Source organism: Neofelis nebulosa, chromosome 16, assembly GCF_028018385.1.
Source record: "Neofelis nebulosa isolate mNeoNeb1 chromosome 16, mNeoNeb1.pri, whole genome shotgun sequence".
Lineage (NCBI taxonomy): Eukaryota > Metazoa > Chordata > Mammalia > Carnivora > Felidae > Neofelis > Neofelis nebulosa.
Window position 1 is genome coordinate 4,027,951 of NC_080797.1, and position 27,253 is coordinate 4,055,203.

A 27,253-nucleotide genomic window follows, 5' to 3' on the forward strand; every position below is an offset into this window, starting at 1 on the left:
AGACAGGACGTGATTCTCTGACCCCTCTGCAACTCAACGAGAAAATCAACAATTAAAAAAAAGATGGTTTAACAACACCTGGAAATTTAGAAACAAGGAGTTAAAAAGGAAAACTGGCACCAATTATAAAATCTAATGGGCTCAATGGAATTAAAAATACTGAACGGCAGTATCTGTGGCCGTAGGACTGCTGTTTGCAGGAAGATGTACAAGCTTTTAGTAGATTTCCAAAGAAGAAATAGTATAAATTAGTCTGGAGCCGCAGCCCTGCTCAAAACTGCTGTGAACATAACCGTTTCCTGACTAGGACTGTTGATTGTGGCTAAAAGAAACCAGAGCCCCTCCCAGGAAAATATAAATTCTCTGTAATTTTCAGGGCTTACTAGGTGTTCACGCTGTGAACAGTCCTGGCTCCGGATCCTTGCACAACTTCATCCGGGTCCACGCACCTACGTTACTCACTCTTTCCCGGCCACAAAAGCCTTCTTGGACTTCCAGGGTTCTCTCCAGCCTCTGGGGACCTCACATGGGATGTCCGGCCGCTCCCGGGATGCAGCAGCTGCCCGCAGCCAAGTCCGGCCCATCCCTGAGACCTCAGCCGCCACCTGGCCGTGGGGCTCTGTGTCATCCCGGCCACGGCGGCTGGCCTCTTCTCTGACAGCACTCACCATGATCAGAGAAGGTACCCTGATGTGGGCGAGTACTCGTTCAGTGTCTGTCTCCCCCAACCCAGACAGTAAGCGCAGTAAAAAAAAAAAAAAAAAAAAAGAGGGGCGACCTGGTTTCTCAGTGCTGTTTTTCATGATACAAAGGCCCATGGTTGGAAAAACGAGCAAATGCCCCCACTGCAATATGTTGATTTCCTGTCCCCCAAAGCGGCCGAGTACTCTCAGTTCAGATGCGTGAACTACTATGAACACCGCAAAGGGCACAGACGCAGATTTATAGACCTGGCTCCCTTATTCTGAGCAAATTAAACAGACAAAATGACAGGAGTAAGTGGGAAGTTGGACGATTCCCCATAACGGAGAGCACAAACCTGATGGATGGTCAGGGCACTGCCCAGTGGAGGTCGGAGGTCACCCCTACACGACCCCTGCCTGCCTTCCCCTCCGCCTGCTCTCCCTTCTCCTCTTCACCGGGCTCTCTGGACTCTGGGGACATGGCCTTCTCGCATGTGCGTTCCTCAACGTGCTGCGCTCCTCTGCACATAAGGAGCTTTGCATATGCTGTTCCCTCTGTTTGACATGTTCTTTCCTTTAAATCTCAGTACAGTGGTCACTTCCTCAGGGAAGGGCTTTCCTGGGCCTCCAACTGCATCAGGCTATTCTGTTGCCCTCGTGGTACCCTGTATGCTGCTTACCAGGGTCTCTAACTGGGGACCTGTGCGGTGATCTGTCTAATCTCAGCCTCCCGCACCAGAGCAGAAGCTCCATGAGGGCAGAAGCTGTGTCTTCAGCCATAGCTGGAGGCCCACATTCCAGCACAGACAGGAAGATGGCAGGCGGCTGGGGGTTGGGGGAGGGATGACCTCAGACTCCTTCCCACCCTCAGAATTTCTGAGATGGAAGTAACTCACAAGTTTCTTTTCTTTTCTTCTTTCAACATTTATTCATTTTTTTTTTTTTTTGAGAGACAGAGCATGAACGGGGGAGGGGCAGAGAGAGAGGGAGACGCAGAAACTGAAACAGGCTCCAGGCTCCGAGCTGTCAGCACTGAGCCCGACGCGGGGCTCGAACCCACGAACCGTAAGATCATGACCAGAGCTGAAGTTGGATGCTCAGCCAACTGAGTCACCCAGGTGCCCTACAAGTTTTTTGTTTTTTTTTTGTTTTTTTTTTTTATGAATGAAGTGCGGGCGTCAGAGCCCTGCTAATTAGCTGTGCTAATCCTAGCAGCTGGGCAAGTGCGCTGAATGAAATCCCAGTAAAGGAAACTTGAATCCAGGTTGGCACAGCCATTTACAGAAAACTGTTCCTGCACCTGACGTTTACGTGTCTGCATTCCAAAGCTGGGGGCGCGGGGAGTGGGGAGGGGTGTGAGATTCCCGTGTCGGTTCACAAAAGCCCGCTTGACGGGTGAAGTGCCTGATGCCACAGGGAAATGCTCACAGAGTCTGGACCCAGCTCTCCTGGGTCACAGCTCTGGGCGGTGGATCCGGCGTCCCACTGCTCACATCCCACCTGCCAAGCAGTGACAGGAACTCCCTGCACCTTGGGCCATTGTATATTTCCCTGGAAGGGGCGCCTGGGTGGCTCAGTTGGTGAAGCGTCCGACTTCAGCTCAGGTCACGATCTCGCGGTCTGTGGGTTCGAGCCCCGTGTCGGGCTCTGCGCTGACGGCTCAGAGCCTGGAACCTGCTTCCGATTCTGTGTCTCCCTCTCTCTCTGTCCCTCCTCTGCTTGTGCTCTCTCTCTCTCAAAAACAAATAAGTGTTCAAAACAACAACAACAACATTTTATATTACCCTGAAAAAAAAAAAAAGGTGGTTTCTGCCTGTCTTGCTTCCCTCCAAGGGGGGGCCGGGGGTGGGGGGTGGGGAGCACCAGACAACATGGCTCCTACCACAGTCACGGCCTTCCAGGGTTACAGGCTCGCGCAGGCCTGGGAAGCATCCTTCCAGCTGGTCTCCGAACCCCAGTGCTGGCCAGGAGGGCCGCATGGGCAGGGGGCACTTACTAAATCACAGAGTGCTGTACTAGGTCGAGGCGGAAAACCAGGTAAGTACTCTGTAGCCCTGGAACACAAAGAGTCTTCTTACGGCGGTGTTTCCCAAACGTCAGCTTTTCAAGTACCACCTTTAGAATTCTTTGCCGTGTTCGTATTTCATCCACACCATATACGCTCAATGTTTTCCTTTGTATCAACTCGCTATTATGCTTTTATAATAATATATTATTACATAAATATTACGCTTATTATGGTACATATTATGCTTATTTTTCTGCTTATACAGTTTAATTGAATAAGGAAACTTTATATTGCTGTGAAATCACAGGTTTCGAATGTTAGCCGTTTTTATTTCTGTCACACGTTGAACTATGCAACTATTAAGATGTAAAGTGTTTCTCCACATATTTTCTGAAACCACCTTGCCTAATAACACGCTTTGGGAAATCCTCATCCTGAATACCCCACCAAAAATTCTGTCACTGAACTGTCCACGCATTTCATTAATACAAAACTAAATTCGATTATCAAAGTGCTAAATAAACGGTGTGGGAAGCTTCCGGTAGAGATCGCCTGGGGCACTGGCAATGCAAACTGCCTTCTGTGAAGGCTGCTTTGAAGAATTTCTTCACGAAGAGGAGCTACAAACACCTGGAAGGCTCAAAATATCAAAACGCATTTTTTAGCATAAGGGTGGTTAACCAGAATTTACTGACAACTGATTAAATAAAAACCACCGTTAATTCTTATATTAGCTGCCTGTTGCTGCGCTAACAAATTATCACAAACTTAGGGGCTTAAAACGACATACATTCGAATTTCACGTCCATGTGAATTCCCAGTACGTATGAAACTAAATTTGATTTTCTCCTGCAAAACTGTCTCATGCCAATTCGATTTCCAGTCCAGGTGGAAGGATCTTGAATGACAGATGAAAATTCTTCCTCCCCAACAGTATACACCACATTTTCTAGCAGTCGATAGACATCTATGCATGTTCTTGAATAAAGCGTGATCTAAGACCCAGAAAAGAAACCACTCCCACCACCAACTCATTCCTTTACAGTCCTGGAGATCAGAAGTCCAAAGTCAGATTCACTGGACCGAAGTTATTGTCCCTCCAGGGGCTGCAGGGAAGAATTCATTTCCTGGCCTTTTCCAGCTTTTAGAGCTACGTTTCCTGTATCCCTTGGCTTATACCCTCTTCCTCCGTCTTCAAAGCCAGCAGAATAACATCTTTTCAGTCACTACCTTACCGTCTTCTTTCTCATATCTCTCTCTGCCTCCCTTTTATAAAGGACACTTGTGATATTTAGGACCCAACCACATAATCCAGGATGATCTTCCTGCCTCAATACCCTTAATTCCTTGACAAATCAGCAAAGTCCCCCCTGCCATTCCAGGGATCAGGATGTGCATATTTTGGGGGGGCCACTCTCCAGCCTACCACATTACCTTCCTAGACTTTCAACGTGAAAATTGAGTTGAGGGGTTCTAAAGACCTTTGCGATGGCAATTCCCACCTTTGTGTGTCCTTCAATGACATTAGTCATACTATTAGTCTAGCTCTTTGAAAGGACACACCGGTCTCATCAACCTCAGTATTGACACTATGAAGGCAGTTTCCCTCCTTTGTCACTTTGGTTTCTTTTAGAAAACAAGGAAGTGCTCAGAGATTAACATAGAAGCATCAGAAGGATTGGGCCAAATTTGGGATATCTGAACATCAAAAAGAATGATGAGGACTGGCACATATTAGCAGCAACTGGTGTATCGGCCTGCTTCTGGTGCCCTTTCTGCCATCAGAACTGTGCCTCCACGGTTCTTCTTCTTGGTGCTGACTTTAAGGCTTGGCCAATGCCAAAATCAGGTCTCAAAAACACGTACATTGATCGAGTCAATCTCGTTCATTTGCTTGTGTTAATGCTCTTTGCAAAAGGCCCTGTCCTCTGGAGCATGAACTTTAAGGAGCTGCTTGGTAAGCCAGTGCCATGACTTCCCTTCTGGAACAGCATCTGGGTAGTCAGACATGAGCCCTTTGTGGCCAGCTATCCGTACATCTCAGCTTGAACTAAAGGGCACTAAACTCTGTAGTTCCCTAAGTGATCTCATTGGCTCGGTTCCCCACCCTACTCACCTGCTCCCCACCCCCACATTCAGGGTGTAGTTAGGTTCTCCCCTCCTTCCCCCCCCCCCCCCCCATACTGGCACTTTCAACTTAACCCCTAATCCTTTTCCTCATTAGGCCTAGTCATCGGCCCACAAACAGGGCAGTTACTGGTGTTGGTCTGGCCCTTTTTAACTCTACGTGAGAAGATTGGAACCCGAATTCCTAAACTGATGATAATTCAGCCCGTCGGCTTTGCGGGTTATGTTCTAAGTACAACGTGTTTTGTTAGGAAGGTCTTGACAGTTGATTCCAAAATGGCCTGGCTGGCCTATTGTTTTTCTCATCTAATGAAAACCCAAAAGAATAATCCAGCAGGTCAGTAAATCAAATGGAGATATTTACAACAAAAGTGGTATCCTGCTCCAGGGTCCCCGACGCCTCGTTACACACTCAGATCACAATAAAAATCCAGATGGGGCTGCCACCGTGTTCTCAATACCTACAGATATAATGGCCTCTCTGATTTGGACAAAGGAAAGAAAGGCTGATTGTAGTCTTGGCAGGGACAGAATTTTTTATCCTCAGAGTCTCTCCGTTCCTACGAAGGAAAATGGCTGACTCTGCCCTATTTCTGAGGAGTGAATGTGCACATTAGAAAACCACCAGCATAACAGCAATCTCTCTGGGAGGCCGCCACAGAGAAAACCCAGCTTATTTTGGCAACTAAGTGGAAAAATGCCTCGTGTTTATCTATATACACACGTGTGTGTTCGGGTCCGGAATGGAGATGAGGAGTGGGAGGTACGGAGGAAGAAGGGAGGACGATGGGGGTAAAACATGGGCTCGGAAGGAAGAGCCTCCGGCCGTGCCAAGGACGGTACCCGCGTGTCTGTGTGACTCCGAATGCACGTCTGGGCGCGTGCGCGATTTGCATCTACAGAGTGAGCACAGAGGAGACTGCACGAAAGGAGAGCGCTGAGTCAGTTCTCTCAGGACGTTTGTTGGGGGCGCTGGCTCTCACGCTTTGCAGGACACTGAAACCATCTGGGGAGCCTTAAAGACGCTGGCCCTGGCCCCACCCCTGGAGACTCTTGTCGACCTGGTATAGAGTACTGTGGTGAGCAGAACAACGGCCCCTGGACGGCGTCTACTATTCCAGTCCCCGGAACCTATGAACATATTACCACGCACGGCCAAGGGGCATTCAGGTGGCTGATCGACTGCCCTTAAAGTGGGGGAAATCATCCCAGATTACCTGGGTGGGCCACACGGAATCACAAAGGTCCTTAAAGGCAGGAGAAGGAGACAGAAGTTAGAGGTCAGAGTGACGTGATGTTAGACGGACTCGATCCGCTATTGTCGGCTTTGAAGATGGAGGAGGGGGCCGCGAGCCAAGGAATGGAGGAAGCCTCTAGAAGCCAGAAAAGGCAAAGAAATGAATTCATCCCTGGAGCCTCCAGAAAGGAATGCAGCTCTGTGGACACCTCGCCTTTTCAGCCCAGGGAGGTGTGGGCCAAACCTCTGACCTCCAGAACTGTTAACATGTCAGGTGTGCATTGTTTCTAAGCCACTAAGTTTATGGGAATTTGTTACGGCAACAAGAGAAAACGAACACTGGCGTGGCCTGGGCTTTGGGGGTTTGGGGGGCGGTTAACGGCTCCCCAGGTGATTCTAACAGGCAGCAAAGTATAAGAACCACGGGACTGCAGGGAAGACAAGGACGAGCCGGCAGGATTGCTTATGCCACAGAGACGCCTGGTGATCGCGCCTGGGAGGTGAGCAAGTTCCACTCCCCCCACCCCCCCACCCCCCGCCAAGAAATCCACCACCGGTTCGTGGCCACCTGCCCAGAGATGACCACACGTGGTGGACGGAGCCACATCACAGCATGGCCGTGCTTCACCATTTTGGTGGCTAGAATCCTTCCTAGTCTGACCCACTGAACAGGCCCTGTTTCCTGTAGATAAAGAACAGTTATCCCTGTGAACAGATTTTCTCTAGAGCTTGCTTTCTTACCGATGCTCTTTCGGGGAAGGAACCGTTTGATGACTGAATTATATGCAAATATATAATCGAGCACATTCATGTTAGCGCCATCGGGATAAGGACTCAAATGTCTTCCGCTCTGCGTTTGAACTATTTTTTTTCATTTTTTTTTTTTTAATGTTTGTGTGCTTATTTTTTCAGAGCGAGCGCAGGTGTGCATGCACGTGTGAGTGGGGGAGGGGCAGAGAGCGAGAGGGAGGGAGGGAATCCCAAGGAGGCTTCGCTCTGCTTTGTCAGCGCAGAGCCCGATGTGGGGCTCAAGTCCACGAATCGTGAGATTGTGACCCGAGCCGAGATCAAGAGTCAGACGTAACCGACTGAGCCACCAGGCGTTCCGCGTGTTTGAACTGTTTACAAACCACTACTGGGATTATAAATTTAGAGGATCTGTCCCTTTGCTTTAGCAACCTACTTATTTACGACAGATGATAGCCAGATGGACTTTATGATAAATGCAACAGCACTACGGGAAGAAATTAGCTCGTTCTCAGTGGCCATCGAGAAAAGAGCTTGCTGCGTGGTTCTGACAGGCACAGCCCTGCCTTCGGGGCGAGGATTCATCCGTTCCCAGGCTGCCACCCTCACAGGTGCGTGGACAGTTCCCTGAACGCCCCACGCCATCACCAGCCTCCATGACGCTATCACCAAAGCTAAGGCCTTAGAACCTCCCACCTTTCTCTCCCTACGTCGTCTTCCTCAGAGAGGAAGGACAGGGTAGTAGAAAAGGCAGTCACGAGCATCGGGTGGCCCGTGCCGGAACCTCGGTGCTGTCACTTCCAAGTGACGTGACGTTAGGAGGCCCGTCAGCCACTCCGAGCTCCGTCCCTAGCAAACGGGGTTAACGCCGCCTTTGCGACGCTGCGTACGGATTCAATGCAATGACAGTGATGAACAAGCTGCACGCACAGGAGGGGCTCTTGCTAAATGCCGGCTGCACGGACACCCCACTGTTGCTATGCTGTCACACCTCACCTCCATGCACAAGCTTCTGACGTCCCTCCTCTGTGGCCCCGTGCTGTCACTGAGCCCCGGGAGCACACCTCCATGGGCCCACTTGGCCTTTCCACTCGGATGGCTCACTGGCATCTCTACCTGGACACGTCCCGACTGCGCTCAGGGTCTCCACTCACAAACCAGTGGCCCTCCTGCCCCCAACTGTCCACCACAGTACAGGTGTCACCGGTCAGTCACCTGCATCCGCCCTCCCCCCCACCCTCCCCACCTCCACCAAGGCTCTCCTTGTGTCAGGCCCAGCCCCTCACACCACATACCCGCCCCCAGCACAGGAGCCTGGCAGGTGGGCCCCCGACAAAGCTCGGTTTCTCCCCGGCCATCCTGCGGCGTGGGAACCAATCTGGCTCCACCAGATCTGTCACCTCGAGTCCAGAACAGAGATCTTCAAGGACTTCTCTGCCCTGCAGCCTGGTACTGCTGATGAGGGAGGGGCCAGCTCCACCAGGGATGTGGACCACACGGGGTCCCCGCGGCCCGGTGAGCCTCACATCACGCCCAGCGCTCTGAGCCATTTATCACGTCACCACATAAAGGACACGCTCCTGGAAGCCTTGCATGGCTCGGAATACGGCGAATTTTTTTTTTAATGTTTTTTGTTTTTTTTTTTTTTAGTTTTTGAGAGAGAGACAGAGCATGGGCGGGGGAGGGGCAGAGAGAGAGAGAGAGAGAAAGACAGACAGACAGACAGACTCTGAAGCAGGCTCCAGGCTCCGAGCTGTCAGCACAGAGCCCAACTCGGGGCTTAAACTCACAGACCACGAGATCGTGACCTGAGCCGAAGTTGGATGCTCAACCGACTGAGCCACCCAGGCACCCCCAAGATACGACGAATTTTTTAAAGCAGTGACAAGGGACTGGCAATTTCTTATCAAATTTCTTTGCGTGGTTTAGTTAACCATTATCTGAATCTGCCACAAACCACCCTCAATGGCGTCCAACTGTGATAATCTGCCGACATTAAACTACTTTACGTGTTTTGTAGTACCAAGATCATTTAACGAACATTAGAGCCTTGAGTATTTATACTAAATGGCAAACACGGTTGACCCCAGACATGTTCTTACCATTTTGTTCGTCTAGTTCATTCCCAATCTCCTTTCCCATCTGTTTCTGGCGACTTATGATAGAGGACAAGGCATCGAGGCCTGCATCCTGTTCTGAAAGAAAAAGCAAAACAGGCCGCTAAAAACCAAAGGAAAACAATTTGAAGTCCATACCTAGGCATGTAGTGCAATTCAATATACGGTAAAAGCAATATAAGGAAAAGAAACAAAAAAACAGTTAATATTATTAAGAGAAAATAAAGAAAACAAACTATTAAATACTTATTTCATACCTTAAGCTAAAATCATTTCTTTTTTTATTTTAATTCTTTTTAAGTTTATATATTTTTGAGAGAGAGAGAGACAGAGAGTGAGTAGGGGAGGGGCAGAGAGAGAGAGGGAGACACAGAATCCAAAGCAGGCTGCAGGCTCCGAGCTGTCAGCACAGAGCCCGACGCGGGGCTCGAACCCACAAACCGCGAGATCATGACCTGAGCCGAAGTCAGACACTCAACTGACTGAGCCACCCAGGTGCCCCTAAAACGATTTCCAGATAAATTAAATTTTAAGATTGCAAATGAAATAACAGAAGTTTTGACTACATCAACATTTAAACTTTCTGATGCTTAATACACAAAGAGCATTTACAGCTTAGTTAAGACAATTTTCCAATTTTGTAAATGGGCAAAGGATACAGACATGAATTTCACAAAAGAATAAAAACGGAAAAATAAATAAAAGCTTTGACATCACTACTTTTTTTTAAAAAAATTCCAATGAAAGTAACAACGATGAGTTTTTGTTTTTTGTTTTTTTTTTTGATTATCGGATATGCAAGGATTTAAAGGCATGCCGATGCCCAGGGTTCACCAGTGTGTGACGGAGAAGCTCCTATGTACTATCATGGGAGTACAGGTGACATACCTTTCTGGAGAGCAGATTGGGCCTGTCTTTTCATCGATCAATTCCATGTGTAGGAATGTGAGAAAACATTCAGCTAGTATGCAGTGAAGTACGTACAAGGATATTCCTGGACACGTTTCCTGTGCTGGTTATCGGTTTTATTGCCTCTGAACCCCAACCTCACCCTTTTTGTGCAGTGAAAATACACCTGGGTCCTTTAAGTAGCTTTTCCTTTGCCAGCTTTGTCAATAGACAGGACTGCGGAGACACCGCGGGAGGACAACGTTCGGCTTCCTGGCTCCAGCCCACTCTGTGCCACGAGCCCGTGCACAGCAACACCAAGAGACCGGCAACTTCTTACGACACACCCCCACCTTGGGCCGTTTCGTAACAGAATACCTCCGGCTCAACACTGCCATGAGGACAGTATTCCCTGGCGCACCAGAGGGCAGATTTCCAGCAAGTTCCACCAGCTCAGCACCGCAGCGACCCCCACACCTCAGTCCCGGGGGTGTGGGGTGCTTCCTAGGACACCGATTTCAGTCCGAGAGTTTGTGATTGCACCTTACGCCTGCTATTTCTGTCTCCTTGCCTCATTACTCTGATCCCCTTTGGTTAATAAAATATTCAACTTTCCCTGTTCAAATTTCTTTTTCCTGATTGGATCCAGACTGATACGTTTCTAATAGCGAAACCCTGGAAACTACTGAATGCCCAGACATGGGGATTTGTTTAACAACATACAGTATATTCATAAGGAAAACACTAATAGCTACTAAAAATGATATTATACAGGAATATTTTGATGTTAAAAGAAGTTCATGATATGTCAGTAAGTAAAAAAAAAAAAAAGCAGGATGCTAAACGATATAGAGTAAAATGGCAAAATATATAGCAAAACGATGCAGAGCAAAATAGTAAAAAAAATAGTTTGTGTTAAATGTAAAGATGTATTACTTTTCTAGATTCTGAAATTTTAAAGATAAAAGAATTCAAGTCACTCTAGGTATTGTCTTTAAAATGTGATGTTGTTTCTTTGTTTTCTTTTGTTTTGTTTTTTAACTAGGCAATTTCAGCCATCTCTTTGAGCTTTTTTACTTTGCTTTCGGGTGCCTTGGGAAGAACATTCTGGGGCTGAGTCTCATGGCTCTTTCTACCCTAGCAATATGCCAGATGACGGCAACGTGCCATGTGCGGCCTGACTTGCTGATGGGGATTTTTCAACGACTGCTTCACAGAGAAGCGTGATCTACAAAAGCAGGAATCACGAAGGTCTTTTCTCACCCAAGATCACATTGACATTTACCTATTTTTTTTCCTAGTCTTTTCAGGGAATTAAGCCATGACACTTAACTTGTTAATTCATCTGGAATTTATTTGAACTAATGGTGTGAGGTAAGGACCCCTTAGTAACATTTTTTGACACTATGTATGTTTTTAACTATACAAATGACCTGCCATCTCCAGGGATTGTTCCAAGGGACCATTTTATAGCAAAAATCACTTTACAATGAGGTCCTTTTGGTCTTAAGTAACAACCTTTTGGATGGCCTCCAAGTTAAATCTATCATCGGCCTAGCACCACTATAGGATGACCGATGTTATGGTAAGATTCCAAATGCATCCCAAGAATAATCTATATGAAGGACCAAGGGTCAAGTGTCAGCCTGGATTAAAAGGGAAAACAATTCAAGAGAGGAAAGGAGATTCCTCCACGGTTCCAATTAGGAAAAGAATCATTAAAGTCCTGAAGTCTCTTTATCTAGTAGAGACACGGATTGTGAATGAAAAAACCTATTCCTCCCTCTTTTCTTTCAACCTTCACCCACCGTCTGACTTAACTGCAGAAAGGTTATCTTGCTAACGCAAAACAGAACGAGGGTTAAAAATTCTGTGCCACTCGGATCATTTGTGCAAGAACTTAGCACCTCCTCACTATGTTAGAGTGCTGTCCATACTCCCAAGACACAGAAGGTCCAGGTAATGGAGATGGTTGTGTATGTGTCACTGACCATCCTGATGACCCGAGCATCTCCCGGCTTACCACAGCATTTCTAAGGGGATGTGGCACAGTTACCTGAGAGACAATGAGCCAAGATAAAATGCTGCTGCTCATTTTGTACAATCAAGACCCACGCAATGATGCAGAGGCATGCAAACCTACGCTAACGTCGCGCTCATAGCTCATTACCGTAATCTGCCCCCCATCACATAGCCCAAGTCACCCTGATACCATAATCATTTGCAACATGCCACACTCTCCCAATCAGCTGTCAGCATTACAATGGTGTGAATTTTTAAAAATGTAGGAGCACCGGGCTACATATACATATATATGATAACGGCCCCCTGAAGATGTCTTCATCCCAATCCCTGGAACCTGAAAATACGTGACCTTACATGGCTAAAGTAACTCTGCAGATGTGAATAAGGTTAAGGAATTTGAGATGGGAGAATGTTCTGGATTATCCAGGTGGGCTCAATGTAATCGTGAGTCCTTAAAAACAGAGAATCTTTCCCAGCTGCGCTCAGAGGGAGCTGTGAAGAAGGGTCGGAGGGTTGCAAAGTGTAGGCTTTGAACACCAAGGAAGGGGACTGTCAGCCAAGGGACATGGGTGGCCTCTAGAAGCCAGAAAAGGTGAGGGAATGAATTCTTCCCTGGAGCCCCCAGAAGGGAAGCAGCCCGGCCAACGCCTTAATCTTGCCCAGTCAGATCTGTTCTGAACTCCTAACCTTTAGAACCATAAACTGACAAATCGGTACACTGAGTCACGAAGTCTGTGCAAATTTATTGCAGTGGCAACAGAAAACTAATACACTCATTGTTTTGAAAATCCCTCTGGAATAATTAGGTGTTTGGATGCTTCCTATCTTTAGACATTCTGAAAAACCATCCTCTAACGGAACATCTTGTAATTGTGGGAGGACTATCTGGTGGCTGTGGGCCGGAGAGGGACAATCAGCATGATGAATTCTTGCCAAAAATAACAAACCCGATTCTGATCAAGCCCGCTGAACCTAACTACCAATTTACAGAAAATATGTGGGGCAGAGGAGGACGTTAAACAATATATGGGGTTACAAATAGCAGGTCTAGATACTGGGAAAGTCCAGGGCGAATGACCCTACTTCTCCAGCAAAGAAATTGCACAGGGAGAAAGAGAGAGCTGGCAAAAGTACCTATCTATTAAAGAAACTTAACAGACGTATCAATTAGTTGCAATGTCCATACATATATTCAGATCCTGAATCGAACGATCTAAAAAACAAAACAAAACAAAAAAAAAAAAACCACACCCACACACAAAACCATCATGGGACAATCCGGGAGGTCTGAACGTTGGATATCTGATTATATTAAGGAACTACAATTAACTTATTAAGGGTGATAGTGGCATTGCAGTTACATTCTTAAAAAACCGGTCCTTATCTTCTGCAAACATACTTTAGGGATATGTTCCAGAATATCCACGGTTGAAATGATACGATGCCTAGGATTTGCTTCAAAAATAATTCAGGTGATGGGGTGCCTTGTGCTCTGTCTCTGTCTCTCAAAAATGACTAAACATTCAAAAAAAACATAAAATTTAAAGAATTAAAAGAAAAATCCAGGTGACGGGCAGGAGAGGGAGGAGGGTAGACGTATAGATAAAACGAGATTGGTTATGCGTTGTTAACTACTGAAGCAATTGATGGGCAGAATGGGATCATTGTCTTACCCTCTCTACTTACATAGTTTTGCAATCGTCCACGGCAAAAAGTTACCGATACTTTAACAAGTAAATAAAACAGAGGGATATTCCTAGGAGCTGCAATCTCAGGCCCCCGCCCGAGCGTGTGACAAGGGCCCAAGGGCTGGGGCTGTGTCTTCTTTATCCTGTACTTTTGCCCCAGTTCTGAGCCCAACTGGTGGCACAGAGCATACTTAATAAATATGCTTAAAGCAAGGAATGACACAGAGGGCCCACTAGGCTTGTGCAAGGAAGCGCTAGTCTCTGCTAGACACGCTCAAAGGCTTGCGGGCAATACGAGGTAGTCCTCTTGAGTTTAGGTAGTAGGAAAGGTAGCTGATGTTGGGTTGTCCAGGGCCCAGAGAGAGGCACTGGGGATTCCCACATTTGATGCAAGGAGGTACTGTCCCTGGATAAGGGGAAGTGGGACAGATGGGGATAGTGGACACGCTGCAGAAAGTTAATTACTACATTGGGAAAACTCCCAGAGCAAGTCCTAAGAGTAGATGTTTGTTTAAGTTTATTTACTTATTTATTTATTTTTAATGTTTATTTATTTTTGAAAGAGAGAGAGAGCATGTGAGCAGGGGAGGGGCAGAGAAGAGGGGAGACACAGAATCCGAAGCAGGCTCCAGGCTCCCAGCTGTCAGCACAGAGCCTGACGTGGGGCTTGAACCCACGAACTGTGAGATCGTGACCTGAGCCGAAGTTGGACGCTCAACCGACTGAGCCACCCAGGGGCCGCTATTTATTTATTTTGAGAGAGGGAACAAGTAGGGTAGCGGCAGAGAGAGAGGGAGAGAGAGAATCCCAAGCAGGCTCCGCACTGTCAGCGCAGAGCCCGATGCAGGGCTGGAACTCAGGAACCGTGAGATCACGACCTGGGCCTAGATCAAGAGTCAGACGCTCAACCGACTGAGCCACCAAGGCGCCCCAAAGAGTAGATATTTTTAGTTTTGTTGAAGCTGTGGTTGCAAGGGTTCAAAGATCAGCTACCAAGGTTTGCCAGTCCGGCTAGCCACGTTCCCCACTGCTATTTCACATGACGATACCAAGAGACCTAAGAACACAGACGTCCAGAAGGAGTGCAAACTCTCCTGCTAGAATCTAGAAAGAACATCTACGGAACAAAGGTGAGAAGAGACGGGATTAAGAAACCCGCACGACGAGAGTCCCTGAGTAAAGGAGAATGAGCCTTCATACCTCCTCAAGGTCTGCCATGTGACTCAGAGACAAGGGTCTCAGCTGGCCGAGAGGTCGCCTTCCTTTGTTTCATCTCACGGGTTTTCGAGGTGATTTGGTTATTGTCAGCCCCTCACCCATCTTCTGCCTAACATCTATTTGTGCCTTAAATTACTGCTTATGCAGCACAGAAGCCAAGCGTGGCTAACCGGTTGTAATGAGGCCTCGGATCTAGGTTAGGAAAGGAAAGCATTCATTGCTTGAGTCTCAGTTCTACCGATAAACTGTTATTGTGGGATGCGTTTCAAAGTGTTTCTAAGGGTCGACAAAAGTACAGAAAGGCTAACGGATTCCGTGGGCGGAAGGAAGTTAGAAATGACCCTTCATGGTCCCTTATTTCTATCTGGTGCAGGACCTGGCAAGGAAGCAAAACCATGGCAACCTCAGCGCATCCCCAAGATTCTTCGGGCAGAGAAAAGGCGAAGCAGGGTTTTATGTAAAGATCGCTTTCAGTCTTTGTGCTTCTCCTTGTAAAACCGCTTGCTAGGAAAGCAAAGAGGAAGACAGCATTTCCCAAACCCCAAGGTAAGGGTAGGAGATGGCTCCTCGACTCTTTCTGCCCGACCCGTCCCTACCCCTCCAACGTACCCCAAAGGCCAGCGGGCTTTCAAAGGGCGGGCATCTCAGTAAGGGTGTTCTCCGCTTCGGGGACCAACACAAAAACCTGCAGGTGGCATCCTCTCCTGCCCGACCTCCCACCATCTCTGCACGTGGCACCTTCCCAGTGACAGGGGACACTTCTCCTGGCTGGAAGCAGCTTTTCTCGGCAAAGAAGCAACAATGCCGGAAAACCCATTCCTGTTGGCTTGCAAGACGCCCCTTTCAGGGACCGTCAATCCCGAAGGATAAAGCACTACGAATGAATGGCCCTGCTGCGTGCAAAGCCACACCGCCCTGCACCGTTCATTTTGCTTCCAAACATGATAGTGGGTGAAGTACAGGGAATTAAAGGCATCGGGGAGGCTCAGAGTTCCTTTTGCTAGATAAACTCACTGTGGAAAGGGAGTTCAAGACGGAAGGAGACTTCTGCTTCCGGCCAAGAGGGGCTGACAGGGACCTGATTTACTTCTGGCCTGAAACAACTAGGGGGAAGAAAAAGAAAACAAACAAACAAAAAAAACAAACAAACACCAAACCACAGGCAAAATACACAAAACAACAGTTTCAGGAGAGACACGGCCATCAAGAAATGAAGGACAGTGATCCCTGAGGGACGAAGCAAATGAGAGGAGGTCTAGGACTGCCCCAGACATCGCCCGGCGCGGGGAAGTGGGCATCCAGATGGAACCCGGCGGCATCTCTCCACGGAGAAGCATCCAACTAGGTCAAGGTGATAAGAGCGCGCAGGGCACAGCACAGAGGGGAGAGAGCGGCGCAAACAGAATCTCCGGAGGTTTGCACGGGGTCCACCTCAAGGCTTCAGCTGAGCAGTAACCAGGACATGCGCGTGAGGAGACTATCCAAGGCTGGGGAAAGAACTGCCTGACAGGGTGAGAGGGGATGATCCTCTGAGCTCACACTGGGTTGGAACACAGTCCCTATTCCCACCGACCAGGTGGCCTCATGATTTACGGGGCATCGGGGGACTCAGAGTGCTTTCAGCTCTGTAGTGGGCTAGACCGCCTCTACGCTGGAGTCCGCAAACATCTTCTATAAAGGGCCAGAGAGTCAACATTTGGGGCTCTGTGGTTTATATGGTCTCCAGTGCAGCTATTCAACTCTGCCCCTGTAGCAGGAATCCATAGATGATACATAAATAAATGAACATATGGTTGTGCTCCTATAAAACTTTATTTATGGACACGGCATTACCTTTGAATTTTATATAATTTTGACGAGTCATGAAATCGTCTTCTTTTGACTATGGACAGTGGAAAAACCATTTTTAGCTTGCAGAGCATACAAAATCAGATGGTGGGTGAGATGTGGTTCACACGTCATGGTTTGCTGACCCCTCCTCTAAAATAAACACTGTCCTGGTCCACCTTACAAAACAATACCCAAATAACTGGACTGCATCCTAGGAAAACAAACAAACAAAAAACCTCAAGAATATTCCTAGAAATACAAAAATACTTAGTACCAAATACAGAAAAATTCACACCTAGCTTCCAAACAAATGTTTCCCCCCTAAGATTAGAAACAAGCCCAAGGAAATCTGTTCTCACCATTTCTAGTTGACATTGTACCAGGGGCTGTAGCAAGTGCAATGAGACAAGAAAAGGAAATAAAAGGCGTCCAGACTGAAATGAAAAAGTAAAACCACAAAAATTAAAAGAAAAGGGGGTGCCTGGGTGGCTTAGTCCATTAAGCATCTAACTTTGGCTCAAGTCATGATCTCAGGTTCATGAGTTCAAGCCCTGGGCTAGGCTCTGTGCTGACAGCTCAGAGCCTGGAGCCTGCTTCAGATCTGTGTCTCCCTCTCTCTCTGCCCCTCCCCTGCTTACGCTCTGTCTCTTCCTCTTTCAAAAATAAATCAACATTAAAAAAAATTTTTTTAAGAAAGATTACTGGAAAAACCCCAAAATACATGGAGATTAAATAAATGCTTCTAAATAACACATGATCAAAAAGAAATCTCAAGGGAACTTTAAGCATATTTTGAACTAAATAAAAATGAAAACACAACTTATATATTAAAGGGATATGTCAAAGGCAGTGCATAGAGTGAAATTTATAGCACTGAATGCATATGTTAGAAAAAAGATATATATATATATCTAAGATCAACAGTCTAAGTTTCCACACCTCAGAAAACTAGAAAAAGAAGAACAAGTTAAATCCCAAGTCGGCAGAAGAAAAGAAACAATAAAGGAAGAGAAATCAATGAAATTTAAATAGGAAGTAACAGAAAAACCACTGAAACCAAAGCTGGTTTGCTGAAAGATCAATAAAATCAATAAGCCTGTAACTAAAAGAGAACACAAATGACTAATATCAGAAATGAAAAAAAGCAGACATCACTACAGATCTCATGTACATTAAAAGGATAATAAAGGAATATTATGAACAACTCTATGCCCACAAACTGGATAACCTAGACAAAATGGCCCAATTCCTTGCCAGACACAGCTGACAAAATTCACACAAGAAGGAACAGATGATCTGAATGGGCCTATATCTATTAAAGAAACTGAATTAACAATAACCTCCCCAAACAGAAAACACTAGGCCTGATGGGTTCACTGGTGAATTCTACTAAACATTTAAGGAAGAAATTATGCCAATTCTCTACAATCTCTTTCAGGGGACAGAAGCAGAGGGAATACTTCCTAACTCATTTTCTGAGGCCACCATTTGTCCTAGACAAAGACATTACAAGAAAAGAAAAACACAGACCAGTATCACTCATGTGCACAGATATAAAATATTAGCAAATCAAATCCAAGAATGTATAATACACCACAATCAGTGAGATTTATCCTAGGTATGCATGCCTGGTTCAACATTTAAAAATCAATTAATGTGGGGTGCCTGGGTGGCTAAGTCAGTTGAGCATCCGACTTCAGCTTAGGTCATGATCTCATGGTTTATGAGTTCAAGCCCCCCGTCAGGCTCTGTGCTGACAGCTCAGAGCCTAGAGCTGCTTCGGATTCTGTGTCTCCCTCTTTCTCTGCCCCAACCCCCCACCTCTCTCTCTCTCAAAAAAAATAAATAAACATTAAAAAAATTTAAAAATCAATTAATGTAATCCATTATATCCACAGGCTAAAAAAGAAAAATCACATGATCATATCACTAGATGCAGAAACAGTACTTCACAAAATCCAACATTCACTAATGATAAAAAACTCTCAGTAAACCAGGAATAGAGGAGAATTTCCTCAACTTGATATAGAATACCTACAAAATCCCCAGAGCTAACATCACACTTGATGGTGTGAAACCTGAAGCTTTCCCACTAATATCAGGTACAAGGCAAGGATGTCCGCACCCCCCGTCCCCCGGCAACCACTCCTTTTCAACACTATGCTATAAGTTCTAGCTAATGCATCAGATGAGACAAGACAACACATGAAAATATGTACAGGTTGGAAAGAAAGAAATAAAACTTTGTTTGCAGATGGTATGATCATGCATGCAGAAGATCCAAAAGAACTGACAAAAATCTCTTGGAACCAATAAGCAACTATGGCAAGGTTGCAGGATACAAGGTTAATATACGAAAGCCATTTACTTTACTATAAACCAGCAACAAAGAGGTGGAATTTGAAATTAAAAACACAATACCATTTACATCAGCATCCCTCAAAATGAAGTACTTAGGTACAATCTAACCAAATATGGACAAGATCTATATGAGGAAAGCTACAAAACTGATGAATGGAATCAAAAAAGAACCAAAGGAGACACATTCCATGGATGTGGACAGAAAGACTCAATATTGTCAAGATGTCAGTTTCCCTCAACATTATAGGTCCAATGCAATTTCTTAAATTTTTTTTTTTTATAATGTTTTTTATTTATTTTTGGGACAGACAGAGACAGAGCATGAACGGGGGAGGGGCAGAGAGAGAGGGAGACACAGAATCGGAAACAGGCTCCAGGCTCCGAGCCATCAGCCCAGAGCCTGACGCGGGGCTCGAACTCACGGAGCGCGAGATCGTGACCTGGCTGAAGTCGGACGCTTAACCGACTGCGCCACCCAGGCGCCCCGGTCCAATGCAATTTCAATCAAAATCCCACCAGGTTATTTTGTGGGTATTGATAAACTGACTCTAAAATGCATAGGGTAAGGCAAAAGACTCAAAAGGAGAAGAAGGAGAAGAAGAAAACAAGAAAACTGACACTACCTGACCACGAGATTTACTCTAAAGCCATAATAATCAAGATACTGTGGTTTGGGTGAAAGAATACACAAATAGATCAATGGAACAGCACAGACAGCCCAGAAATGGACCCACATAGTCAATGACCTTTGACAAAGCAGTAAAGGTAATACAATGGCACGAGGATAGTCTTTTCAGCAAACAGTGCTGGAATAACTGGACATTCACACGCAAAAGAAAAGTGAATCTATACACAGACCTTACACTTTTCAACACAAATTAGAATGGATCACAGATTTAAATGTAAAACACAAAACTAGAAAACTCCAAGATTACATAGGAGAAAACCTACATGGCCCGTGGGTATGGCAATGATTTTTTTTTTTTTTAAAGAATTCACTTATTCCTTCTTCAGTGTTCTTCTTTTCGTTATGTAGACCCAAGTTTCAGATCTGTATCATTTTCCTTCTCTTTAAAGAAACTTTAAATCATTTCTTGTAAGGCAGGTTACTGGCAACAAATCCCCTCCACTTTGGTTTGTTTAAGGAAGTCATGATTTCTCCTTCAGTTTTGACGGATAATTTCACAAGGTACAAAATTCTAGGTCGTGGGTTTTTTCTCGCAACATTTTAAATACTTCACCCCACAGGGCACCTGGGTGGCTCAGTCGGTTGAGTGTCCGACTTCGGCTTAGGTCATGATCTCACAGCTCGTGAGTTTGAGCCCCACGTCGGGCTCTGTGCTGATGTCTCAGAGCCTGGAACCTGCTTTGGATTCTGTGTCTCCTTCTCTCTCTCTGCTCCTCCCCGATTTGTGCTTTGGCTCTCTTTGTCTCTCAATAATAAATGTAAAATAAAATTTCACCCCACTCTCTTCATGCCTGCATCGTCTCTGTAGATGAGACAGATGCAATTTTTACCTTTGTTCCTCTATGGGTGAGGTATTTTTTCTCCTGTTTTCTTTTAGAATTTTTCCTTTATCTCTGACTTTCTGTAGTTTGGAAAGGGACTGACTATGGGTAGTGTTTTTTGGTATTTGTCCTAGTTGGCACTCTCTGAGCTTCCTAGATCTGTCGTTTGGGGCCTGACCTTAATTTTGGAAAAATTCTCAGTGATGTTTCAAATATTTTTCTGCTCCCTTTTCACTTTCTTCTCCTTCTGGTATTCCCATCAAAACTGTGTTATACCTTTTATAGTCCTCCCATAGTCCTTGGATATTTTCATCTTTTTCTTTCTTCAGTGTTTGTTCTCTTTGCTTTTCACTTTAGGAGGGTTTCTGTTGAGATATTCTCAAGCTCAGAGATTCCTTCCTCGGCCATGGGTAGTCTACTAAAAACCCATCAAAGGCATTTCTTCATTTCTGTTACAGTGTTTTTGATCTCTACGATTTCTTTTTGGTTCTTTGCTTAACATTGCCCACCTGTATTTCAACGCTGTGTATCCACTAGAGTCCATTAGCGGTGGAATATTATTTAGCACTAAGAAGAAATAGCTATCAAACCATGAAAAGGCATAGAGGAAACTTAAATGCATATTACTAAATGAAGGAGCCAGTCTGAAAAGTCTACATACTGTATGATTCCAAATATGTGATATTCTGGAAAAGGCAAAATATGGAGAAAGTAAAAAGATTGGAGGTTGCTAAGGGTTGAGGAGGGAGGGGGGATCAGTAAGTACAGCACAGAGGATTTTTAGGGAAGTGTAAATACTCTATAAATAATCTAACGATGAATACATGTCACCATAGCCTTGTCCCAACCCACCGAATGCAAAAAACCGAGCGTGAACCCTAAGATAAACCATGAACTTTGGGCAATGACGGTGTGTCAGTGTAGCTTAATTGTAACAAACGCACCACTCTAGCGGGGGGTGGGGGTGTCGATGTGGGGGAAGACTGCATGGCCGGGGGCAGGGGTTACATGGAAACTCTCTGTACCTTCATCTCATTTCTGTTATGTCCCTGAAACTGCTCTAAAAAAAACAAAGTCTTTGAAAAGAAAGAAGTCAAATTTCTTGATTCAGACATGACCATTAGAAAATCTCACACGCTCTACGAGAGAGCTTTTTAACAAATTAGTGAGTTGGGCAAAGTTGACTGATCCAAGATCGATATAGGTAATCGGTTGTACTTTTATACACTAGCAACAATCAGAAATAGAAATGTTAAAATACCATTAATAGGAGCATAGAAAACATGAAATACTTGGGGAGAAATGTGATAAAAGATGTCATATGTGTGTCAAAATTTGCTGAATCATACATTTTCAATAGGTGCTACCTGGGACAGGTCACGTATACCTCGATAAAACTGTTCTTAAAAGGAATTAGAAAGAATAGCATATCTGTAATACAGAAAAACCATGTACAAAAACAGGAACATGGAAAAGGTCTACTGCACACATTAAATAAGAGAGTCAGAGCTATGGCATTACCCCTATCATGATCTCACTTACGTAAAAATATGTGTGTGCTTACACCAAGTAAGCCTGAGGAAATATATGCTCATCTGTTTACAGTTTTGAGATTGGAGAAGCAATAAAGAAAGCTTTCCATTTTATACATCCCAGGCTTGTTTGAAATTTCTACAACGATCATGCATTACTTCTGAAATTAAAAAAAAAAAAAAATAGAAGAACGTAAAAAAATAATTAGGCTTAAAAGCCACTGGGTGAGATGAACTTGAAGACAAGAAGCCAGATGCACTCATTTTGTGTAAGAAAAAGATGGGAAGGGTGCCTGGGCGGCTCGATCGGTTGAGTATCCGACTCTTGACTTCAGTTCAAGTCATGATCCCAGGATCATGGGGTCCAGTCCTGCATAGGCTCTGCACCTGAGATTCTCTCTCTCTCTGTCTCAAATAGAAAGAAAGAAAGAAAGAAAGAAAGAAAGAAAGAAAGAAAGAAAGAAAGAAAGAAAGAAAGAAAGAAAGAACGAACAAGGAAGGAAGGAAGGAAGGAAGGAAAAGAAAGAAAGAAAGAAAGAAAGAAAGAAAGAAAGAAAGAAAGAAAGAAAAGAGAAGACAAGAAGAGAAAAGAAAAGAAAAAAAAGAAAAGAAAAGAAAAGCAAAAAGAAGATGGGAGTGTTGTGTTTGGAGAACGAGTCCCATCACAGAGTAAAGGGAGGTGGGCACATGTCTCTGATTCACCCGGTTTTATCAGATTCAGAGCTCCTTGCACGTTCTCTCCCAGTGGAGAATCATTATTTCCCTGGGCTACCTTGATGGATGACGCCATCTGTCTGTTCCTTGGGTGTCCTGAGGCACAAAATTGCCAAGAGCTTTAAAAGACCAGCACTGATTCCCCTGTGATCGTCAATGGCTGTAAGGAACATTCAAGGCAGGGGTAAAATTCTGACCAGGTTTCTGAGCCCACGCTCTTGGGGTGTCCAGTACCTTGGATAATTTTCTGCTGCTGTTGCCGGATTTCATCAAAACCCAGGCCTCTGGTCTCCTCTGGCTCCTCGAAGAGCCAAGGGTTGGGTACTCCTCGCTTAGCCCCTCCAGTCATCAGGCTGGACCTAGGAACGAGATCAAATGCGTTACGTAACTCAAAAAACACAGCTTTGCTGCAGATTACTCCCACAAGCGCAGACGTGAGCCTCACGTGCTTTGAAAATGCAATTCGACCACAATTTACTGTGTCCTTAGTTCAATGCCAGCAACTGTGTTCAGTGCTGGACGAGGTCTGAGGATGAATTAAGGCACAGGCCTGGTCCCCCGGAGAATTAGAGCCCGTTAAGGAGACCAAAGCAGCACATAAGACCCTTACCAATCTTCCAACACACGTTTGAGTCAATAATCGTAAATGAGGGTCTTAAATTTCCAAAACACAAGGCCACATAGAAGTGGCCTTTTGATTAGGACAAAGTTTGTCTCCCAGGCTACGCGACACCAAAGGCACAGATGCTATTTCTCAAGAAGGTGCAAATGTTGCCACCACCACAGATGATGACATTAAAACAGGGCCACAGGATTCTTATGCAAGGGGATGCGGTTGCTCACAGATAGAAACACACACAGGGTTTCAAATCCAAGCTCACGAACGTATGATAGCACTCACAACAGAACAAATCCTGAATTATCGATCTCAATCTTTACTCACCCTAGAAAGCCCACGCGCCCCTTCCAAACCAGGCATATCGGTCACCCTGCCATCCGGGAACAGGGAACCCGCATTCTCAGCCTCGGTCCCCGTGTTTGTAGGATTTTCATCCCAAGGCTCGCCTTCCCTGTCCCCACATTCTGTCCAAGCCACGAGGGCGGTGCTGTTCGTGGAACCACCTGTGACCATTTCAACCCAGACGTGAACAGTCATTCATCTGGGAGTTGGGTTCCTGGGATTTATGAAAACTGATGGTCACGACGACGGTGATATAACCGAACTAGCAGTCGCGATGGTGGTTAACGGGCAGCGAGGACCTGCCGCGTGCGATCGTAACCCCGGATGACACGCGTGCGGCCACTGGCTTCTCCGTCACTTCTCACATTTCTCCTCTTGTCTGGAAATCACTGCTACCCCATAACCTTTGATGTGGGTAAGCCTCCTGCCTACTAGGTACAAGGCAGGAACCGGAAGTCGCACCCTTGACCGGACAGCAGGCTGCTCTCCAGCACAGAGCGAGTACCAGATAATCAGATCTCAGCTTCACCACCTACCAGCAGATACAGACAGCAATTTCCACCTCAGAGGCCTGCTGGGGAGTATATAAAACAATCTGTTTGGGGCGCCTGGGGGGCTCAGTCGGTTAAGCGTCCGACTTCGGCTCAGCTCATGATCTCACAGTTCATGGGTTCAAGGCCCGCGTCGGGCTCTGTGCTGACAGCTCAGAACCCGGAGCCTGCTTCCGATTCTGTGTCTCCCTCTCTCTCACTCTGCCTCTCCCCTTCTCGTGCTCTTTCTCTGTCTCTCCTCTCAAAAATAAATAAACATTAAAAAAATTTTTTTAAATCCACTTACCAAACACTTATTCTGTACTCAACTATGGCATAGGCATTGTTCTTGCTCATGGGAATGAAGGAAAAATAGAATATAGGAAAAACAGACCAAAATCTCTGCTCTTACCAAGCAGAAATTCTTGTTATGGGTGCAGCTTCCATTCTGGTGGGGGGGGGCGGGGTTGGGGGGAGACCAAGTGTGACATGTGCAGAAAGTGTATAATGTTGTTCTTGGAAGGTAACAGTCACTCAACACGTGGTAACAAGTGTCATGTTACCACTTAATGAGCTGCATACACAGGGCACACGGAAGGATGATTTCTGAACAAATGAGTGGACCCCCAAAAGCCTACCTCTCCTTCAGTTTTAGTTGAGCACTCTGAAACCTAGAGAAGAAGGTGGTATGTTATGGGAAACGAACCGAGGCAAAACTGGAAGAAAAGTTTTGATTCCTTGCACTAAGTTTTAATCTCTTTTTAAATGTTTACTTATATTGGAGACAGAGGTGAGTGGGGGAGGGGCAGAGAGAGAGAGAGAGAGGGAGACGTAGAATCTGAAGGAGGCTCCAGGCTCCGAGCTGTCAGCACAGAGCCCGATGCAGGGCTCGAACTCACGGACCATGAGATCATGACCTGAGCCGACATCAAGAGTTGGACACTTAACCAACTGTGCCACCTGGGCACCCAAGAAGAGATTTTTTTTTTAAATGTATATTTATTATTTTGAGCGGGGGGTGGAGAGTGGACGAGGGTCAAAGAGAAAGAAGGAGATGCAGAATCAGAAACAGACTTCAGACTCCAAGCTGTCCAGCATACAGCCCAACACGGGGCTTGAACCCATGAACCGTGAGATCATGACATGAGCCAAAGTCGTGAAATCATGACCTGAGCCGAAGTTGAATGCTTAACCGACTGAGCCATCCAGACGCTGTCTCCCCCCCTCCCCCACCACTGGCCTTGGACTAAGATCTTTTTTTTTTTTTAACATTTTTTATTTATTTTTGGGACAGAGAGAGACAGAGCACGAACGGGGGAGGGGCAGAGAGAGAGGGAGACACAGAATTGGAAATAGGCTCCAGGCTCCGAGCCATCAGCCCAGAGCCTGACGCGGGGCTCGAACTCACCAACCGCGAGATCGTGACCTGGCTGAAGTCGGACGCTTAACCGACTGCGCCACCCAGGCGCCCCTGGACTAAGATCTTAAACACAGAGCTGGCCTCTCTGCTCAAGGGCACAAACATGCCGAGCCCAAGGACAGCTTGCTTCCACCTTCTCAAAGAGCAGGTGTGTCCCCTTAAAGCCTTACTTTGTTTACCTGGTTGGCCCCAAGTATCTAAGACGTCAAGATTCTGGATTTATTCCCTGGAGTAATCATTCATCTCGCCTAACTGGAGATGGTGTAACGAAAGCAATGGAGAAGGAAAGGAAGAGTGAGTTTACAAAGCACACTCCCTGATTCGTGCACCAGCACCAGCTCTGGATCACAATAAGATTCACGCGGGATGTCGTGTGTGGATCCCTGGGGAAAAGTAAGTACTGACGACCAGGACAACGGGCCAGACACACACACAGTGACCTCACAGTGCATCTGTCACCAGCTACAAGCATCCACTCACTCAGATCAGTACACTGCACCTGCCTTGATAGGAGACATGGCTCCTCCGAAGTTAAAGCTGGAATGTCCCACTGGTGGCCCGTGCCACACCGAGAGCACATTTTTACAAATTATCAAAGGAGAGGGGCACCTGGGTGGCTTGGTCGGTTAAGTGTCCGACTTCGGCTCAGGTCATGATCTCACAGCTCTGTAAGTTCGAGCCCCAAGTTGGGCTCTGTGCTGACAGCTCAGAGCCTGGAGCCTGCTTCATATCCTCTGTCTCCCTCTCTCTCTGCCCCTCCTCTGCTCGTGCTCTCTCTCTCAAAAATAAACATTTAAACAAAATTTTTAAATAATAAACATTTTTTTAAAGATTAAAAAGACTACTAAAGGAGAAAATAAAAGAGATGTAATCAAACTGACGTACCAATCTCAAAAACAATGAATTAGAGCTATAGCCTCTATATTTATATAATATATCTTGGCATGTATTAGAGAATACAGCATGACATGGGCCCAATTCAACATTAATATCGAACTCAGATCAGCTAGCACACGTACAGGAAAGATCTCCCGGGGCCGAATGCTGACCTATGAAGCGCTGAGCACTGAAAGACTGGTGTTGGCCTTGATCTCACACAGTCCGACAAATCAACCGTCAACTGCAGCTCCATTGGCCAAGGTGCACCGAAGTAAAAATTCTTCCCTGATGCCCTCCTTCCCGGGTTATCTGATTCCAAAGTTCTGGAAGTTTGGTAAGTTTCAGTTTGGAAGTTCAAGTCTGAACTTTGTCTCTCCCCTTGGCGTTTATACTGTGTTGACACCCCAAGTCCAATGGGAAACTCAGCCTTTACCAACAAGAGCAGGTAAGATCACAGGTGTCACTGTACGTGGAAGACCTGACCTCCTTTTCGTGAGGTTTTACGTTCAACTTGACGTTTGAAACAATGCCTACTTTTGCTCAGTACTCTCCTGGGCCAGAAGGAAAACATGAAAGAGTTTCCGACAGGATTCTTGCCTTCAAAGCACTTACAATCAAATTGAAAAAAAGAAACAAACCACACACGAAGTCACTGTTAACCAGAAGAAGACAACACTTTCCCACAAACACCCATTCTCCTTCCCCCGCCCCGCCCGCCACGGATTTTCCCCATTTCAGTTTAAGACCACGCCTGACCCGTTGGCTCAGGCCCAAAACCT

The 27,253-nt window shown here is 45.9% G+C and overlaps 1 protein-coding gene across 1 annotated transcript in view; it reads right to left on the reverse strand.

Moving 5' to 3' along the window:
• The window catches only part of STX8 (syntaxin 8), a 172,532-nt gene that overhangs the window by 98,098 nt on the left and 47,181 nt on the right, over positions 1-27,253 (reverse strand). The window contains exons 5-6 of the mRNA XM_058703527.1: positions 22,919-23,043; positions 8,905-8,997 (exon numbers count right to left, since the gene is read on the reverse strand). Of these exons, the coding sequence (XP_058559510.1) occupies positions 8,905-8,997; positions 22,919-23,043 (218 nt within the window). The remainder of the gene's footprint in view (positions 1-8,904; positions 8,998-22,918; positions 23,044-27,253) is intronic.